Source organism: Elgaria multicarinata, chromosome 16, assembly GCF_023053635.1.
Source record: "Elgaria multicarinata webbii isolate HBS135686 ecotype San Diego chromosome 16, rElgMul1.1.pri, whole genome shotgun sequence".
Lineage (NCBI taxonomy): Eukaryota > Metazoa > Chordata > Lepidosauria > Squamata > Anguidae > Elgaria > Elgaria multicarinata.
This window is the reverse complement of record NC_086186.1, coordinates 22,950,090-22,963,097: the sequence shown is the minus strand read 5'-3', so window position 1 is coordinate 22,963,097 and position 13,008 is coordinate 22,950,090. Positions and strand designations below refer to the sequence as shown.

The following is a 13,008-nucleotide window of genomic DNA, read 5'->3' as shown; positions in this document are numbered from 1 at the left end:
ATTTGGGCAACTTACAGCTGAATTTGCGCTGGTTATGCAAATTTGAATCTCTGCAAATTTTGCCATGATTTGTGTAATTTGCACGAATGTGGCCATAACTTGCACGAATTTGGCCATAATTTCCACAAATTGCTCAGAGATTTGTGCAAACTGCATAACTTCCCCCCACTTTGCAAAATTCCTAAAAAGTCCATGAACTGACCCAATTCAGTGCAGATCAAGTCAGATGCTACAGAAGGAATTGAAATGAAGTACCGGGGGCCAAGCCTAGGAAAACCTGTTGAACTCCAACCCCTAAATGGATTTCTCCAACATCACTAAAAGATCCTAAAAACATTTTTCTCCGCTTCAAGGAAGAATTGAGGAGGGGGTTGGACTCGATGGCCTTGTAGGCCCCTTCCAACTCTGATTCCTGCATTGAGCAGGGGGTTGGACTCAATGGCCTTGTAGGCCCCTTCCAACTCTGCTATTCTATGATTCCATGATTCTATGAATCATGGATGTGGGAGAATTGAATAAGTGTGTTTTGGCTCCTATGTAAGGGTCATTTAGACGCTGCTGCCTTGTTATACAGGAGCATTGACTTGCTGACAACAGGTAGGTGCCTTTTGCAAAACATCTGATGATTGTTACTAAGCTGTTGTTAAATCTTTTATTTTCAGAAACTTTAAAATCCTGCTGGCAAAGGATTTTTGTGAGTGAGGGGGAAAATCCTACTGGAGACAGTCTCCCAAAATGTGAAAAAAGAAGAAAAAAAAGGGGGGGAACCCTTTGGTTTAGAGGTATTCTTAATAAAGACAGCTATTCTAACCATATTCTCAAATCACTCTCATCTTTGGATATCTTCCAACACTCACATACAAGCTGAGATTCTTTAAAGACACTATGATTGAATTCAGCAACCAGCTGGGATGTTACAAAGAGAGAATTATTATATAAAGCTGAGAATAATGGTCAGCAGCAGAAACAGATGAATTAAGGGAGGGGGAGTGTTTCTACCTATTAAAAGAAAGTGGAGCGGCAGGGGGCAGGAGAAGGGGGGAACATGGCAATGGTATTTTATTTATTAATTGATGGTCAGGTCCCCAGCTAGTGAAAATTGTAGGTGGCTTTTAGAACTGATGCAGGGGGCTGGCGTGGGGAAGAGAGGCTTTCAGACTTGATACATTCATATAAGCTTTCCAAGTCGTCTGGAGTCAGACCATTAAGGGTTTTATGGATTAAAACCAGCAACGTAAATTGGACCCAGAAATGATATGTTCCCAAGTGGCACTTTGGTAAGACCCATAAACAGGAGCAAGTTAACTACTTTATATTGCCAATGATCTCTGGACCATCTAATGCCAAGTGTATCTCCATGTTGCTTTTATCAAAGGGACTGGATATTTAGTACTGGATACTAAATACTGGACGCTTAGTTTGGATATGTAGGGAGGAGCTATGGCTCAGTGGTAATTCACCTGCTTTGTATGCAGAAAGTCTCAGGATCAATTCCTGGCATCTCCAGGTAATGGTTGAAAGGTTCCGTCCGAATCCTTAGAGAGCTGCTGTCAGTCAGTGTCAACAATAATGGGCTTAATGGATCTATGGTTTTACTCTGTAGTAGGCAGTTTTGTACATTCCTATAATCAGGGAGTATCCAGTCCCTGCAGTGAATAGGACATTCGGCTTACGATGGGAGAAGGCTATTGATGGCTCTATGCTAACTGAACACCAGCTGCTGGAGATCACGGGAGGGAGCAGGGCCGGCCCAAGACATTTTGCTGCCTGAGGCAAGGAACAAGATGGCGCCCTCTTCCATTCCATGTACAAAAACTAATTGGACTGTTTCTTCAACTCTGGCAAAGGAACAGCATTCTCCGCTGAACCTGAAGGCAGCAAGTTAGCTTACGGCACACAGGGTAGGCTGCTTGACACTCACTTCTCTCTTCCAATACCTTCCTGCCACCTGCCAGCATCTGTTGTCTGAGGCAACCGTCTCACTCTGCCTAATGATAGGGCCGGTCCTGGACAGGAGGGTGCTGTTGCACTCAAGTCCTGTTTGTGGGTTTCTCCGTGGGCAGCTGTTTGGCCACCGTGTGAACAGAATGCTGGACTAGATGGGCCCTTGGTCTGATCCAGCATCAGGGTTCATCTTAACTTCTTATGTTCTTATGAGGGACCACAGTTCAGTGGTCAAGCACATGGCATGCATACAGGACATCCCAGATTCAACACCTGGCATATCCAGTTAGAAGAGTTGGGTAGCAAGGAGGTGCTGTGAAAAACCTCCACTTAAGACTGTGCCAGTCAACACAGGTAATACTGGGCAAATCTGATCTCGGATAAGACAACTTCCCATGTTTCATGGCCTAGATACCATCCAGTGCCTTTATGTGCCTCAAAGAGGTTCATGTGGGACCAGCATGGGTTATGAGTCTTTCACGGCTGACTTCCAGCAATTGGTGTGGATATGTCATGGGGGTGTTCACTTTGAAAGGTATCTGCCTCATCCAGGTCCATTGCTCCCATCATGAGCTGCTCATTCAACAGCACTGAATCGAAAGCATGGTAGCTGCCATGCCAAAATACCTGATTTTGGAATCCCCAGGGAAAAGACATCAAGCTCTTTCCTCCAAGGTGCTGGGTTGTTTCAGTTCCACTGGACGTGTGAAGGGACCTTCAATCAGTAGCAAATCACAGGAATTCAAAGATGGCTGAGGACCCACTAGAGGTCCCCCCAAGCTTGCACTATTGGGTAAATACCCCTGAAGAGCATTATTTAACCCCCTCCTGCTGTTCAAGATGGATATACCAAGTGTGTGTCATCATGCTTAATATAGAATTCAACACATGGTTAAGTGAACTCTTGTCCTGTGTTAAAACGTTTCCTAATTCTGAAATTAGAAAGATGAATCTACCTAGGAAAGTTATCTACGTTCTAACTTTTAAGAATTCACATGGTGACAGAAAAAAATGACCTGGGCCATGATTTTCACATAAACAAACAAGAAAATGGAGGTGGCACAGTCCTGCAAGAATATGGTCACATCACATTGAGACTATTGCAATGTACTCTATGCAGGGCTATCCCAGAAGAGATCTAGAAGCTTTCAAATGGTGCAAAATGTGGCAGGCTACTAACTGCTACACAGTTTTGGGACAAAATTACACCTGTCTTAAAAGACCTGCCCTGGTTGCCAATTGCTTCCTGGCCTCTGTTGTTTAAGAACATAAGTAGAGTCCTGCTGGATCAGACCAAGGGTCCATCTAGTGCAGCACTCTGTTCACACAGTGGCCAACCAGCTGTTGACCAGGAACAGCTTAGGACCTGGCCATCGAAGGAACTGCATGTCTTGTTATGAAGCTGCCCAGGTATTGAGATCGGCAGGAGAGGACGTCTTGAGAACACTCACAGAGGTCCATCTGTTGGGCAGATGTGAAAGGGCTTACTACTGTGTTGACCCAAACTCTGGAATGAGAACCCTCAAAAGCTACAATTGGCTCCCACTCTTCTGGATTTTAGAAAGGGTGTGTAAATGCATCCATTGAATTTAGCCTTTTAAATTATGTAACTGTTTTGATGTTTTACTGCTTTTAACATTCTTGGCTGTGGCTGTTTTTGATTGTGTTAAGGTTTGATTGTTTGACATTGTTGTACACTACCTTGATGGCTTTTTAGCAAATAAGGTGACATATACATGCTAATAATAATAAAAAGTAAGTGAATAAATATGTATGTATGTACCACCTCAATCAGTGAAATGCATCAGTTTTCACAGCCTAAGGGTAGAGGGAATGGTTGCTCCCCCTCCCAGTCACAGCCAAGTGACCCCGTATCTATTAGCCTGTGACAAACATGCCTTTGCCAAAGCTCAGCATAACAAAGAGGACATAGTTGGCTTTGAGAAGGTAACAAAAAAGCTACTCCACCTGGCACTTGCCATGAACGCAGAGGTCCGTCTCGTACGGCCCACAGGGAGTCCCATCAACTACCCTGTCTGACACCAATACGGGCGACTCTTTCCCGAATGGGGAGCAGTAAAGTTCACAGGGTTTATCTGGAAAAATAAGAACAAGATTGTAACACCACTGACTTTTATTCCCTAATGGGTAACAAAGCCCGCAAAACCTGCCAGGACAATTCCGTGTGTCAAACATATGCTTTTCAAATGATTAAGGACGTACTATGTACTTTTACAAGTCTTGATCTGTGTCGGTATGAAGACCAACTTCAACCTACTTTCCCTTCCTTGGTTAGTAATTTATTTGATTTTTATTTATTTATTATTGCATTTATATCCCGCCTTTTTTCCTCCAAGGAACCGAAGGCGGTGTACCTAATCCTCCTCTCCATTTTATCCTCACAACAACAACCCTGTGAGGTGGGTTGGGCTGAGAGTGTGTGACTGGCCCAAAGCGGTATATAAAAGGCAGGAGCCACACTACTGCTTTATAGTGGTATTGAAGTGCACTGACAAGTGTTGGGGCCCATTGACACATACCATATACCACTTTCATACCACTTTCATAGTGTTATATCCTGCTTGGTGTAGATGTGTCACAGGCCCCAACAGTTGTCAGTGCACTTCAGTACCACTATAAAGCAGTAGTGTAGATCCTGCAGAGCACTTCAATATCACTATAAAACAGTAGTGCGGCTCCTGCCTTTTATACACCGCTTGTTTCAAAAGCACCAAAACGCTAATGAAGAGACATAGCCTGCTTGGTGTGCCCTGCCACGCTGGCTGCAAAACAGATGACTAAACGTGGTGATTTAAGACTCATGTTAAGTGACTTTAAACCAGACATTGGGAAACTGGTATCACTTCATCAAGCCCATCCATCACATTAAGAATTTACAAAATAGTGAGGTACTCTACCACCCAGAGAGCTTCGGCTATGGGGTGGTATATATATGCAATAAATCAAGTCAAATCAAATCTACCCTAGTTACTAAATCTAATATACTTGCTAAATAACTATCAGACTTTGAAAATATGATATCACTGGATCAAGTTCATCAATTATGTTTAATTGAACTAAAAAAGGTAATTGGATTTTGAATAAATATTCAATTGATTGTTATTATTATTATTATTATTTATTTATATAGCACCATCAATGTACCGCTTTCATACCACTTTCATAGTGGAATGTCTGCTTGGTGTAGATCAGTGGTTGCCAAACTTTTTCAGGTCACCGCCCCCTTGGTTCCACAAACTCATGCCCAGTGCCCCCTACCCTACCCTACCCTATAAAAATCATTATTCAGAATAGCGGTTTTCAACGACCCACTAAGGAAGTTGGGGAGTGATATACAAGTGTACAGAAACTTACCATCCATGATAACAGCAGTCCAGAGGCTTTTCTTCTTGTTGGTGTATCTGTCATGAGACTGGCACTGTTGGTCCCGGAACGTGGGCATCCCTTTGGGGCAGGGCAAATTTTCACAAACTGTGTGTTCAACACTTGCTCCTCGACAGTTTTTGCCCCCAGGCCCAGGGCTGTTAATGAAGAAAAACATGGGTCACTGTTATTTATTGAACTTATACTATTTGTAGATGCCCCATTCTGTGGTTCCCTGAGGCTCACAAGGAAAGCTGGTAGCATCTGATGGCTGACAGATCAAGGCAGGAAGAAAATAGGACCATGGAGAGCTCAAAATGGGTCCTGCTGGTGGAACTCTCTGCTGCTACAACAACATGAAGATGTTGTCTCAGCAGGGAGCTAAAGCCAACTGAAACCTTATACAGGCTGACAAACCTTGCAGTGTGGTGGTCTATTCTGTCCCTCCTGGAGAAGCTGACTGGATTGTTAAAAGGCCCTTACTTAATTTTGTAGCCTAAGACTTCTGCAAGGCTGGGAAGATGGAGTTTCTGCTGGGGACTCATCTTTTGAGCCAGAGAATGATGGTAGGGCTGTCTTCTCTAATCCAGGGCCCCCTGAATAAGGTTTGCACTGTCATACCCCCAGGGAAGTACCCTATCCCTCATCCAAATCCTCTGCTGCACACTGGAAGTGCTGGGGTATGTGTGTCATGTTAATGGGCCAACCCTCAACAAGATACAAATAATAGTCAATGTAAAAAAACACATTAGTAAGAACCAGTGATAACAACAACAGCTCAGAAAGATGCTAAAAAACAATATTTAAGTATAGTAGAAACCAATAGCAGTCCAATAAAACCCTTCTTATAAAAAGCCACAGAAAACAAGCCTGTAATGACAGCATCTGACAGACCCTGGTTAGCAATGTGTCCCAAAGGTGTGGAACAATGACTAAGTAAGCCCCCTTTCTTGTGCCCACCAACCCAGTTGTTCTCACTATTGGGCACGTGAGACAGGCTTCGGTTGCTGATCTCAAAATGTGGGCAGGATGAGAGAGATGAACACCTTCAAGTAACAGTGAGCAGTAGTTCCTGACATGTGACTGTGATGCTGTAATGATGTGTATTGCCCTATGGGATAGCAATAAGCAAGTCCAGAAGCCCTCCCTCCATATTTGCTGTAGGAGGTCCTCAGGAGTGATGAGTAGAATGTATTAAGTGTGCTCTACAACCAGGAAGCTATCAAAGGCAGAGGTTGCCATCCTTGGTCCAACTAGCCCAGTATTATTGACATTGATTGACAGTGTCTCTCCAGGTTTCAGGCAGGAGATTTTTCAGCCCTACTTGAAGATGGTGGGAATCGAACCTGGGACCTTCTGCATGCAAAGCAGGTGCTCTACCACTGAGCTATGGCCCTTCCTGAAACATAGGTCTTATGCCCAATCCTTCCCCAGTTGAGGTCTATCAAGACTTATTAGCCATGATAACTAAATGCCCATGAACAGAGCAAGTATATCTCTTAATACCAGGTGGAAGACATACAACAGGAGATGGTCATTACTTTTATTCCCTTCTTGTGGCGTCTCCAGAGGCTCCTTCAACAAGCCATGGGTTCTGAAGGTAGCTTGTCCAAGAAAAATAAGCCACACTGCATGGTTAACAAGCCACCTAGTAGAAAAGGTGTTAGGTTCAGACAACATGCTAACCCATGGTTCGACAACCCACACTCAACTACTGAGTATGGGTTAGGATGATGTGTGGCCTCAATCAGCATATCTTAATACCAGCTGGAGGACAAACAAGAGGAGATGCGTATTCCCGGAGGCTCCTTAAAAAAAGAGGGATGCAAAAGCCAGCTACAAAGCCCAGCTTCAAAAGGACAGAGAAGCCGGGATTCTGAGTTTGGATATAATACCAAGCTTCTGATTGCAACTCTCCCCACGGCCTGAGTTCGATCCCAGCGGAAGCTGGTTTCAGGCAGCCGGCTCGGGTCGACTCAGCCTTCCATCCTCCCGAGGTCGGTAAAATGAGTACCCAGCTAGCTGGGGGAAAGGCAATCATGGCCAGGGAAGGCAACGGCAAACCACCCCGCGATAAGGCCTGCCAAGAAAACATCAGCGAAAGCTGGCGTCCCTCCAAGAGTCAGCAATGACTCAGTGCTTGCACGAGAGGTTCCTTTCCTTCCTTCTGACTGCTCTGAAGTTCCTAGTTACTGTAGTTGCTCCTGGTGTCAAGATCAGGCAGCGTGCGCCAACAAAGAAGCCTCAGCAATTCTGGCTTACTGTTCTGTGCAAATGTGGCATCAGACCAAGGGGCTACCTCGCCCTGTACTATCTTCCCCAACTAGTAGGAGATCCCTGTTCCCTGAGATTCTTTCTTTAAAGAAAGATTCTTTCTTTAGTTCTGGACTGACCTATGGGGTCCTCCTTTACCCCAGACATCTGACCAGTCTGTAATTTGGAACATCCATTTAGCACCCACACTGTTTTCTTGATGTTTTGATGCCCTTCGGCAACAGCTGCCAGGTTCCACCAGAGAAAGCGGCTGCACGACATTGGTGGGAAACTTCATTCCAGTATACAGAAGCGGCCTTGTTAATAGAAGCAACTGGATAAAATCCAAACCCAGCTCCTTCCTGACTCAGATGTTACATATGAGAGAAGATCACGCTAAAGCTCCCAGGATCTAATCCTTGTTCCTTAAGCAAGGCCTAAAACATCCAGTCTCTAAATCCTCCTCAGCCAGGCAGAAATTTCCATCATGGATTCCAATGTGCAGCTGTGACAGCTAACTGAACGGAACGTCCCTGCGCAGAGCAAGTGGAGCTCTTCACACATCACACAAACCCACACTCAGTGGTTGAGTGTGGGTCGTTGTTGAACCTTGGGTTAGTGTGCTGTCTGAAACCAGGGCATTTTTCTCACAGTGGCTTCTTAACTATGCACCATGGCTTGTTAACCACCCTGAGCAACCCAACGAGAAACCATGGGTTCTCAAGGTGGCTTGTTTGAGAAAAACAAGCCTCATTGCATGGTGAACAAGCCACTTGCAGGAACTGTCCTAGATTCAGACAACACACTAACCGATGGTTCAAACAAATGACCCATGGTTCAACAACAACCCACACCTAACCTCTGAATATGGATCTGCGTGTTGTGTGAACTCAGTCAGTATATCTCTTAATACCAGATGCTACATATGAGAGAAGAGGGTGCTAAAGCTCCCAGGATCTCATCCTTGTTATCTAAGCAAGGTCTACAACATCCAGTCTCTAACATCCTCCTCAGCCAGACGGATTTCCATCCTGGATTCCAACGTGCAGCTGCATCCAACTCATCGCTATATCTCCTTCAACACACCCCTCCACGCTGGTGCCAGAGTATCCCTTGTGAAGTTGCTGTCCTGCTACAAAAAAAGTGTTGGCTCAATCAACTTTGGGAGGGACCATAGTGGTACAGCTTGGGTTGGACCTCAGAGCCAAGGACCAGTGTGCAACAACCTATGCCCCTTTCCCTAAATGACCTTCCACAGAGCACCAACTGATGGCAGCAGTGGCAAACTGGCCTGAGAATCACTACCTTATTATTATTATTATTATTTATTTATTTATATAGCACCATCAATGTACATGGTGCTGTACAGATTACACAGTAAATAGCAAGACCCTGCCGCATAGGCTTACAATCTAATAAAGTTGTAGTAAACAATAAGGAGGGAAAGAGAATGCAAACAGGCACAGGGAAGTGTAAACAGGCACTGGGTAGGGTGAAGCTAAACAGTATAGAGTCTGAACAAACTCAATATTTAAAAGCTATAGGGAACAGAAAGGTTTTTAGCTGAGTTTTGAAGGCTGTGATTGAGTTTGTAGTTCTCAAGTGTTCTGGAAGAGCGTTCCAGGCGTAAGGGGCAGCAGAAGAAAAAGGACGAAGCCGAGTAAGGGAAGTAGAGGTCCTTGGGCAGGCGAGAAGCATGGCATCAGAGGAGCGGAGAGCACGAGCGGGGCAATAGTGTGAGATGAGAGAGGAGAGATAGGCAGGAGCTAGGCCGTGAAAAGCTTTGAAGGTCAACAGGAGAAGTTTGTATTGGATTCTGGAGTGAATTGGAAGCCAATGAAGAGATTTCAAAAGTGGAGTGACATGGTCAGAGAGGCGGGCCAAGAAGATGATCTTAGCGGCAGAGTGGTGGACAGAGACCAGCGGACTGATGTGAGACAAAGGAAGGCCAGAGAGAAGAAGGTTGCAGTAGTCCAACCTGAGCCAGCCCAGGTATGATGGGTGAAACTGCTCACCACAGCAGACTTTGCTCTGATTTTTAAAGAGATTTTACAGTGAGGGCCCAGCCGGCCAGGCATATACATGTTTACAGATGCTCATTTTCCAGCTGCTGTAGTTTACAACAGTAGAATCACAGAATAGTAGAGTTGGAAGGCCACTGAGCACCCACCTGCTCAATGCAGGAATCTACGGCAGGCGAGAGCGGCTCTCCTGAAGGACAGGTGGCTCTCTGGTGCGAGTGGAGGCTTTAGGAGTCCCACATATGGGCGAATGGACAGGGGGCAGCAGCTGGCCATTGGGCTAAACTGGCCCAAAGCTAGGGTTGCCATATTCTGAATCCACAAAATCGGGACAATTTTTTTTGGGGGGGGGGTAGGTTTTTTTTTTTAAAAAAAAACTGAGCAATATATAAAGGTCTAGGTAAAGCCCAATTTTTGCAAAGTTCAATTTTTCAATTCAAACATCAACAGCTGTAAAATCAGACATCTTAAATTCACCGCAACTTACTTCCAAGTAACAGATTCAAGGCTTGCAACCCAAATCCAACGAGGTGGATTTTTGAAGGGTGATTTTTGGGTGGAGTGATTTTCCTTTCCTTTCTCCCCTCTCTCCTTTCCTCTCCTTCACCCCCTTGTCCCCCACTCTCTCCCTCTCTCCTGTCCCCCACAAAACTCTCTTTCTTCCCCCACAAATAACGCAGCAACTCTGCCCCACGCTTACCCTAAAGGCTTGACCGCAACCAGACCAGCTCACCGAACTCCTTTGCATTGCGTGGGACTCGGGTAGCCCGAGGAGCGCACGTGCGCCTTTCCTCGCTGTTGTTACATAATCTACGCAGCCGCAGGCGCAATAAGGTGAGTCACGGTGAGTGACTCAGATGAGCCTGTGGAGGAGCGGGGATGCTCTGGAAAAAGTGCCAGACTGATGCATCTTTTTCTTTGCTGCTGCTGCTGCTGTTCCAGTGAGCAGGCTTAAGGCACCATTTTGGAGGTCAGAATTTCTCTGGCCAGCTGGACCAGGAATCTGGGATCCTTGCCCAGCCGGTCGGGACATTTCAGAATCTCCTGGAAACCGGGACATTCCCAGTTTTCCGGGACATATGGCAACCCTACCCAAAGCGCTTTGGCTGCTTCAGGCTGAGGTGGCCCAATCCGGTCCCAAACCAGATTTTGGTTGAGGCAGGCCGAATTGGCGTGCTTCGACTCAGATTCGGGGTTTGGGACCAAAGCAAAGCACAACCCTAATAGAAACAGAAACACATACATGGTCAAGGAAGAGAAAAGAGAAAACCCTTGAAAGCTAATAGAAAATAGCTAAGAGGCTGAGCTATGAAGCAACCCCCGCTCCGCAGTTCAAATATGACCTCTGCCATGAGCTCACTAAATGGCACCAGCCATTGCAATGTGGAGATAATAATAGTCAGGGCTTGGTTTTTCCTTTCTCCCATGCTCCACCATTGTGCCCTCTACTCCCAGGCATTTAATGTCCTATGGTGGGGGCATCTCTACTAGTCATCTAAATTGCTCTAGTATTTCATTGAATTTTTTTTTTAGCTGTCTTAATTGTTTTAACCTTTGCACGTTTCAATTTTTACACAGTATTCTATAATTATTTTTTTTTTTTTTTAAAAATGAATTGTTGTAAACCGCTCAGAGAGTTTCAGCTATTGGGTGGTATGGAAATGAAACGAATGAATAAATCAATAAATCATAAAGAAGTATGATGGACTCCAAACTTGCTAGTGCATTTGCTGTCTTCATCCCATTCCTCTCTCTCTCTCCCCTCCCCCACGATCTCTATAAAGATGAGCCCAAATTTTATGAGTCTGAGAGAACAGAGCCCTAAAATAAGAACAGACCAACTATTTTAACAACACCCTACCTTACAATCAAGCCTTAGGTAATTCACACAGACAGCCACACAAATTACAGTGTGGAAAAAAGCCAACTCAAGTGAAGAAAGCAACTGGGTTTTAAAGCATTGAGACCGCCCAGAGAGCTCCGGCTATTGGGCGGTATAGAAATGTAATAAATAATAAATAAATAAATAAATAAATAAATATATACAAAGGCGTAAATAATCCCAGAAACAAAAGCTTTTTAAAAACACTCTAGCCAATATCTTTGGACAGCAACTAAGCCAGCTGCAGAGGAACAAGGGTTGCAGACAGGAATATAAAGTGATCATATAGAGAGTGAAACAGGATCACATGCCGTGTCTGAGCCAAGAATGTACGTGAGCGGAAGAATGTGAAAAGGCAGCGCAAAAATCTGTCGAGTTCGAGAAAATGGCGCTGGAGAGATGTAGTATTAGTTGGGGCTGATTCACTCACTCTGTTCCTTGTCTACACAAGCAGTTCCTATCCCCATGTATGTACATATGTGGACAAATATATCATGTGCTATTTGGGCCACGGCAGACAAAAGCAACCACCTGCATGATTATTTCTGGGATTTTCCCATAATGTCAGGCCTTGAGCCCAGGACTCGAGGGATGTGAGATGAGGATGTTGCTGGCACATCAAACAACCACCTGGAGCCAAAGGAAGGAGCTGCAAGGAAACCACAAGGATGCCCCCCCCCCAACAAAGAATGCATCTTTTGCCCTGCTTCACATCTTACTTGATTTATTGTATTTATATCGTACTTTTTTCTCTGTGGCATACGAGGGTTCCCAGAAGGTCTCCTATCTAGTAGGGCTGTGCACGGACCCCCTGATCAGCTTTGTGGCCCGATCTGGAACTTCAGGATCAGGCCCGATCCTCTTTGGGCCGATCTGCCCGTCCCCCGCTCTGCTCCACAGAGCGAGATCTGGCTCCATCGCCATCGCTGCATGGACGGCACCGCCGCCAGGTAAGCCAACCCCCCCTTACCTGTGTCCTTTGTTGCGGGCTTCAACTGAGGCCCCGACTTGAAGCCGGAAGAGGCCTCAGCCTTCACTTGAGGCTTCAACCGGGGCCTCAATTGAAGCACACGATGGACGCAAGTAAGCCTCCCTCCTTCCTGCCCCCTTACCTGGCTCCGTCGCTGCCGGTGGCGCCAGGTAGGCCAATCCCCCCACCCCCTTACCTGCATCCGTTGCAGTCCATCGCAGGCTTCAATTGAGGCCCCAGCTTGAAGCCGGAAGAGGCCTCGTCCTTCACTTCTGGCTTCGACCGGAGCCTCAATTGAAGCCCGCAATGGACCACGACGGATGCAGGTAAGCCTCCCTCCTCCCTGCCCCCTTACCTGGCTCCGCCGTCACTGCATGGACGGCAGCACTGGTGACGCCAGGTAGGCCAACCCCCTGCCCCCTTACCTGCATCCGTCGCAGTCTTCAATTGAGGCCCCGGCTTCAAGCAGAAGAGAAGGCCACGGCCTCTTCTGCTTGAAGCCAGGGCCTCAACTGAAGCCCGCGATGGACTGCAATGGACACAGGTAAGCCTCC

At 45.9% G+C, this 13,008-nt stretch overlaps 1 protein-coding gene across 1 annotated transcript in view; it reads right to left on the bottom strand.

Annotated features, from left to right (window-relative positions):
- ADAMTS17 (ADAM metallopeptidase with thrombospondin type 1 motif 17) overlaps positions 1–13,008 on the bottom strand; it is a 199,083-nt gene that overhangs the window by 63,538 nt on the left and 122,537 nt on the right. Inside the window, exons 13-14 of the mRNA XM_063142170.1 lie at positions 5,320–5,486; positions 3,913–4,040 (exon numbers count right to left, since the gene is read on the bottom strand). Coding sequence (XP_062998240.1) covers positions 3,913–4,040; positions 5,320–5,486 — 295 coding nt within the window. The remainder of the gene's footprint in view (positions 1–3,912; positions 4,041–5,319; positions 5,487–13,008) is intronic.